Raw genomic sequence first — 7,602 nt, forward strand, 5'->3', positions numbered from 1 at the left:
AATCATTTAGCAAACAATTTACTACGCCCACAAAATGAGTTCTTGTCAGGCCCATACATGGAGTTCTTGCAAAGACACCATTCCAACATACATTTTTAGATGAGACAGCTATGCCCATATATGGAGTTCCAGTCAGGGGCACCATTCCAACATGAATATTCCCCTATTAAGACTGTCAGCTCCTGACAGGAGATGATTACCAATGCTGCTCACTCATAATCTATCACAATAAGGTGATCTGTTGTTAGATGGAACTACAATATAATAGAATTTGAATCTGGTCCTCATTGCAAACGATTACTGTTACAATTTTCTGATCACATGTCATTTTTGTTTCTTACTTTTCTTTCAATTGCTCCTTAAGGTCATGGCATCTTTTCAAATGTTTTCACCAGATTACATCATGTGCAGACAGACCTTTTGCTTCTGTATCTGGTCGAATTTGGGGCTCACGAGTGGCGCAGCGGTCTACGGCACTGTGGTAGAGGCTTCACTACAGACCCTGGTTTAATTCCAGGCTGTATCACAGCCAGCCATGATTGGGAGACCCATAGGGCAGCGCACAATTGGCCGAGCATCATCCGTTTTAGGGTTTGGCCGTAATTGTAAATATGAAATTGTTCTTAATAACTGACCTGCCTAGTTAAATAAAATAAGAGGTATGCCTATAGAGTAACATGTTACATATTTTATAAACATTGGTATGAGAGGAAAAGGTAATTATAAGGACTGGATTTTTTAAATTAAATTGTAGATGATCTGCAAGCATCATAAACCTGTAAGTCTATATAAGTTAATAGGTTCACATGCGAGGTATGCCGGTTGAAATTGAATGTGGTGTCAGTATATTTTGTTTTCCTAAAAATAGCCACGTCTGGTTTGTGTCTTTATCTTTCCATTTTAATTTGGTAACATTCCCGATAGCTCTATGTGAGGAGATCAACAGTGAACAGTGGTAGGAGTGTTTCACTATTAGCCACTAGGTGGAGGTAGCCTACAAAATACACCAGTAGGACAGTTACATAGCGTTTACTTGTAAATAGAAAAAGAAATGAACTACTATTAGTATCAGTGTTTATGTTGTACATTACAGGCAAATGAACAATACCAAATCACATATTTCACCATCTGCATCCCTGAGGACACTGTTCTGTTAAAAGGACATACATTTCCATATTTTAGAATGGATACTGCATTCAGTCGTTGAAAGCCTATTGGTGAAACAGACATTATGATAAGTCCAAAAATCTTATTTCTTTCTGTTTTTTGCTGATGAATATCCCATAACATACCAGAAACCATTAATTATCTGGATAATGTCAGCTACATGAACTCTGCACCATCGTTGAAGTCAAGGCACACGGCAGAAGTCAAGACATCTGACAGACCTCACAAACACTTTCAAGCCCATCCCCAACTACTCTATGCCAACCTACATAGCGAGCTTGTCTATTGTTCCTGTAAGTGCACTTTCCAAGAAATTACTTTTATAAAAAGATAACAGACCAACAATATGAACATACTACAAGACATGTTTGTGTATTTTCCAACATGTATTGGGTAATAGTAAATACATTTTGCATCTACAGTTACTCACTACTTTGTTGAGTTTGCATGGTCCATATTAAAGCAATATAGTATTTTTCACATTCAATATTTAGTACTGCAGAACAAAATATGGTGAATATTTGTTTCAAAAAATAATGACTAATAATGACAAGAAACAGACCCCCAAAAATAATGTGTTATATCTTACTTAAAAAACAAACAAACAATCAGATCAAGAGATTAAAGGGAACGTTGCTGTAGCCATTCAATGCAAAGGTTTATAAAAACAGCATCCATTCAATTCAAACTTTCAAGTCAAAAAAGCAGAATTCTGGAAAAACTGAGAAGAAACCTTGTTTTTACGCAACTATATACACAGTATTCTATACACAATATTCTAAACTGTACAATGATATTTAGCACTGGTGGGTGATTAAACAAATGCAGCTGTGTCAAAATAATGTTTCATACTGAACATCATCTGTATAACTATAAAAGGCTTCTCTATAATTATAGCCTCTCTCTGTCATGCAGCTCCAATGAGGCCTTTGCCCTTCCAACTCACTACCACTCTCAAAATTCCCCTCAGACAATGTCCTTGTCAAACTCACACACAAAGTACATGGTGGGATGGCAGGCCACATCTGTCCAGTCCCCCGCCGCCATCATCTCAGCACAGTCCTCGTCCCTGTAGGCATTGTTGGGTTCTCCTTCCCTCCACTTGCTGAAGGTGCTCATGGGGGAGCGATCCACGTAGGTGAAATGGCCCTCACGGTCTATGTCATTGATTCCAATGTACACCCGGCTCAGGCCCGCCTCAGTGATGTACCCAGCGATGGCCGCGTTGGCCCCCTCGTCCTTGGGCATGGCCAAGTGTCCACCCCTTCCCTGACAATAGACCTCTGCATCGGTGTAGCGTTTCTCCTCCTTGACCAGTAGATAGACCTTACTGTCAGTCTCTTTGATGCCGGCGACAGCTGCAGGGGAGGGCAGTGCTGAAAAATGAGCACTTGTATTTCTATAATCACACTGACATATATACCCAGCATTCATATTGTGGAATGGAAGCAAACAAAGCGAAATGGGCATAGATAAGAGTGATACTGAAAGGAAACTGATGTCTTTACCTCTGCGTTACTCTTTGGAAATTCCTAATTCAACATTCATATTTTACTATAAACCAGACATCCTAAAAGCGTACCAGTTTTGATGAACTTCATCTCATTGGATAACTGGGCCACTAGGATGTCCATCTCACCAATCATCTTCCTCAGGGGTGTGCATTCACATGGAGCACCTGATGAGACAAAAGGAATGCATATTTTCCATACTCTTGGTGGACTTATTGTTAACTAGACCTGTAATGTTTCCCCAAACAAATACATGTAGTACCTGGATCACCATTCAGGCCCATTGGCCCAGGATCCCCCATATCTCCTTTTAAACCTGAGTGTGGAAACATTGTCAAAGTACATGGGAAATATGGTAATGCATCCCAAAACACTGTTGTAAATGCATGTTCTTCTGTTTTTTTATTCCTACCTTTGATTCCACAGGGGCCCATTTTCCCATAACGTCCTATAATACCCTTATGTCCTTTAACTCCAGTATGTCCTGCAGGGAAACATGTGTTACTGTAACTAGGTTTTTGTGACTGATTTCAGAATCAAATGAATAACTGGGTTAAATAACAAAGCCTCCATGTGAGAATTTAATCTGTCTTCAAGTCAGATTGAAGACAGATTAAGTTGATTCATCATCAACAGCTACAGTCAGCACCTGTCAGTGATTCAGGGGATTCTGGGTAACATTTCTCACACAACCTCTGACCTAAAGTAAACATTTTGTTGCTCTGGACTGCCAAGCAGCGAAGTAATCAGATCACAACATCCTGTAGGATAAATTCTTGTCAGTGCATACTGTGATCTTTACCCTAGTTTATAGACAATAACTGTCCAATTAAATAAACTCTAGAATCATGTTCTTAAGGGAAATGGGATTATTTTAAACCATTCTGAACTAAATCTGTATGGTTTCGTCTCTTGTAAAATACATTTGTCCACAAATGTAATGAGGCACCACAATGAGAAGCCAAAGGGTTATCCAAATACCTTTTTCAAAGATCAATCAGAAGGGGTGTTTAAACAGATTTTCATGACAACCAAATTCTCAAACTGCCCTCAGCATTCTCTGAAACTGAAAAAAATGACCACTCATATATTTAAAATCAATATATTTCCCAAGTTTCCCAAGCCTCCATAGATGAGTCATCAACATGTTGTGATATTGTGAGGGATGAAGCATAGCACCTGTACAGAGAGAATACTGCACATTGTATTTGTTTCTATTTTCAATGATGGATGCTTACCCATCTCCCCTAGTGGACCCAATCTTCCTGGTCTCCCAGGTGCCCCTTTCTCTCCCTTTTCTCCTGGCTCTCCTGTCAAATGGAGAGAAAGCTTCACGGATTAAAAAAAGCTTAATGAATCAACAACCTCACAACTCTGGAATAAGTGTATAGAGTACCACAGTCTGAGTCCTAATACCCATAAAACCAAGCGGTCAAACAGGGAAATGGTTCTAATCGTTTTTCCACCATTCATTTTTCCCACAGGGGATTTAAGAAACATTTAAATTAGGGCTGTGTTTCGTGCATGCTTACCCTGGTGTGATGTTTTGATAACCGTGTAAATCTCTCTAGGACAAGGTGACTTATCAATATATTCTCCTATACTTACACCCCAAAAATTAAATGCTAATTAGCTGCTAATGTGGCTATCATAAAGAACTATAAATGCCATGTCGAATCGAGGCAAAGGTAAGAATCTCTGGATTGACTATCTAATGTTAGCTAAACATAATAATTAATAAATTGGCTACATTTCTATAAATGGACAATTCTGTGAACTATCTTGTGCAAGTTTGAAATTGACACAATACCTGTTAGCAAAGGTGTCAGCTAGAGATGATGTGCCGGGATTTGTAGTTTTGATGCATACTTTGATGCTAAAAAGTATTTTTGAATCAGTGTAAATAGAGCTGAATATATTGATAAAAGTCACCTTGTTTGAGAGAGATTTACACGGATATCAAAACATCACACCGGGGTAAGCCTACACAAAACACAGCCCTTATTTTAAGCTTTTCAACAAAAAAAACTACACTGTATGGGGAAATGTAACTTTGGAAAAACAATTGGAACCATTTCCCTGTTTGACCTCTAGGTTTTATGGGTATTATGACACCTCTACTGTGGGGCTCTACTGTGTCTACAAAACATTAGGAACTGGATCCCTTATTGATGTCACCTGTTAAATCCACTCCAATCAGTGTAGATGAAGGAGAGGAGACAGGTTAAAGAAGGATTTTTAAGCGTTGAGACAATTAAGACATGGATTGTGCATGTGTGCCATTCAGAGGGTGAATGGGCAAGACCACATTTTTTATTAAGTGCCTTTGAATGGGGTATGGTAGTAGGTGACAGGGGCACTGGTTTGAATGTGTCAAGAACTGCAATGCTGCTGGGGTTTTCACGCCTAACAATTTCCTGGGTGTATCAAGAATGGTCTACCAACTAAAACATCCAGCCAAGTTGAAACAACTGTGGAAAGCATCGAAGTCAGCATTCCTGTGAAACGCTTTCGACGTCTTGTAGAGTCCATGCCGAACGAATTGAGGCTGTTCTGAGGGCAAAAGGGGGGTGCAACTCAATATAAGGAAGGTGTTCTTAATGTTTTGTACACTCAGTGTATATGCCTTTGAGTCCTGGGACGAGGATCTGGACGGAGCAGGGTTCGTCTGACATGTGCTGTCCATGAGTTGACTCCATCAGGGTCAGCCCCAGCAGAGTGATAAGAACACAAGGCATCAGCTCCTCTGCTCTCATCCTGCAACATGGACGGGTTGATGGACTGAAAGACATTTAATTAGATATTCACTGACTGGCAAACACACACACAAAGAGACACCAGGAGAGCCGAGGTAAGACTGATTGGCAGACAATTGAGAAAATACAATGTTCGCACCGTGGTACAATTATTGCACATATGAGCAATGATTCTTCAGGCCTATTTGATCGTTTGCTTTCATACAGTACATCACAACAACTGATTTTAGACCTCAAATCAACTATCACATCACTCAGTACAAAACAATGTGATTGACAACTTTTCCTGACCTATGACCAAATGTTCTCCAAGGCTTAAATTCCCTTACAGTGCCTTGGGACATTCTAGATGAAACAAGAAAGTGTTGTGACAGATCGCATACATACAAACAACATTCCCCCCACCCCACAAATTGTTTTTTTTACCAAGCTTGCTTTGTCATGGCATACACAGCAAATAATGTGGGTTTGGAGTCACATCAATAATTCTACATTGAACCTACCTTTTGTGTTGTTTTCCAGATTCCAAAGCAGCAAGTAGCTTTAGTTTGAAGATTTTCCCAAATTGTCCCCGTGAGTTTTAAGAGGCTTGCACACTGGTGGTCTTTTCAAAGGATTTCATTTTTCCTCCTCAGGACCATAGAATGTGTGTGAAAGGCCTTCCATAAACAGTTTCACAGATAAAGCCAGGGGCAGCTGGGGTCTCAGAGATAATTGGATGGGAAAGTGTGGGGGTCACTGACATCATCCACATCTGGGGTGTATTCATTAGTACGATTCCGTTGCAAAATGTTTGGTCTGTAGCAAAACGTTTTGCAACGGAAATTGTTTACGTACTCTTGGAACCAAACGGAAGCAGGCAGAGCAAACGCAACAAACGGGGAGCGACCAATATGAATTTGTCCACTAGAAAATATTGTCTTCATTTCAAAACGCGGCTTCTGAAGCATAGAATCAACGTCGAACGTTTGAGTTCATTTTACATGGCCCGGTGCTCCTGATGAGAGGAGTTGGTCGTTATCGACCATGTTATTGGTTCATAAATGGACTCTCTACCCACGGACCGGTGGTCACAGGTGTTCGTGCGAATCATTTTGGTCATAATCAGCATTGCAGATATGTTCTGGGATGAAAAAAGGCTAGTCAAGTTAGCGAGCAAGTTAATCCAATAAAAAAAATGTATTGGTTATTGTTTGTGTGTGAAAGTACGTAGTGTGGTGGCTGTAATGGATTTGGATATCCTCAATTTAAGATATGTTTTAATGTCCAACAGTTTCTGTAGTGCTGACTGACACCACTTTGTGCAAATAGACCGTTGACAATAGGAAATGTCAATTCCCTGCATATTGAGTCTGATGACAAGATGCCATGGTATGTGTTTCTTGCTTTCTCGTTAACAATCTCATGTCAATATGTTTATTTATTTATTTTTTTATTTTTTTTTGGGGGGGGGGTGTCATCGACAGTGGTGATTACTTCTTGGTTAGCCAGGTACTCTCTCCAGGAGTGGTTGTCCAAAGCAGAATCTTCCAACATGGATTTGCCTCTGCTGTAGTTTCTCAGAATAATGCCTAATGATGAAATATTCCCTTATTTAAAACATAATTATCGGTTTCAAACACTTGCCAATCTCAAATCTGTAATGTATTATAGGAATGACTGTGTGCTACATCTTCAAATGGAGAAATAGCCCAAGGGAGAAAAAAAATATCTCCTAGAAAATGCAGGTTAATTGCTACTTCACTGCCATTTCAGAAAAGCCTACTGTAGAGAAAATCTTATCCTTGACATAATGTTTATTGTTTTGACGTAGGTGTGCCTATGTGTAACAGTATAACTTTAAACGGTCCCCTCGCCCATACCCGGGCGCGAACCAGGGACCCTCTGCACACATCAACAACAGTCACCATCGAAGCATCGTTACCCATCGCTCCACAAAAGCCACAGCCCTTGCAGAGCAAGGGGAACTACTACTTCAAGGTCTCAGAGCAAGTGACGTCACCGATTGAAACGCTATTTAGCGCGCACCGCTAACTAAACTAGCCGTTTCACATCCGTTACATATGCCTTCCCAGGTCCACCAATGGCTGTGCCCCTGCCCAGTCATTTGAAATCCATAGATTAGGGCCTAGTACATGTATTTCAATTGACTGATTTCCTTGTATGAA

General features: G+C 40.1%; 1 protein-coding gene across 3 annotated transcripts; it reads right to left on the minus strand.

Moving 5' to 3' along the window:
• Window positions 1-878: 878 nt before the first annotated feature.
• Window positions 879-6,110, minus strand: LOC139374329 (collectin-11-like). 3 transcript variants are annotated; one of them, XM_071115362.1, is made up of 7 exons: window positions 5,938-6,110; window positions 5,305-5,459; window positions 3,917-3,988; window positions 3,091-3,162; window positions 2,941-2,994; window positions 2,750-2,845; window positions 879-2,525 (listed from the first exon to the last, which is right to left on the minus strand). In XM_071115362.1, the coding sequence occupies exons 2-7, from the start codon at window positions 5,432-5,434 to the stop codon at window positions 2,134-2,136; spliced, it is 816 nt and encodes a 271-aa protein (XP_070971463.1). In that variant the 5' UTR covers window positions 5,435-5,459; window positions 5,938-6,110; the 3' UTR covers window positions 879-2,133. The 3 variants fall into 3 exon arrangements, with proteins under 3 accessions (XP_070971463.1, XP_070971462.1, XP_070971464.1); XM_071115361.1 differs by having other exon boundaries at window positions 1,014-2,543; window positions 5,938-6,082; XM_071115363.1 differs by having other exon boundaries at window positions 2,007-2,525; window positions 2,807-2,845; window positions 5,938-6,062.
• Between the last annotated feature and the right edge of the window lie 1,492 nt (window positions 6,111-7,602).

Source organism: Oncorhynchus clarkii, chromosome 19 (assembly GCF_045791955.1).
Source record: "Oncorhynchus clarkii lewisi isolate Uvic-CL-2024 chromosome 19, UVic_Ocla_1.0, whole genome shotgun sequence".
In the NCBI taxonomy this organism is placed as follows: Eukaryota; Metazoa; Chordata; class Actinopteri; order Salmoniformes; family Salmonidae; genus Oncorhynchus; species Oncorhynchus clarkii.

Excerpts from the sequence above, each read along its gene's own strand:
- LOC139374329 (XM_071115361.1), bottom strand. The coding sequence starts at position 5,434 with ATGAGAGCAGAGGAGCTGATGCCTTGTGTTCTTATCACTCTGCTGGGG. Across the intron at positions 2,995-3,090 it reads GGGCCCCTGTGGAATCAAAG|GTTTAAAAGGAGATATGGGG; the intron begins GTAGGAATAAAA and ends TTCCACACTCAG. Across the intron at positions 2,846-2,940 it reads GGGCCTGAATGGTGATCCAG|GTGCTCCATGTGAATGCACA; the intron begins GTACTACATGTA and ends TTGTCTCATCAG.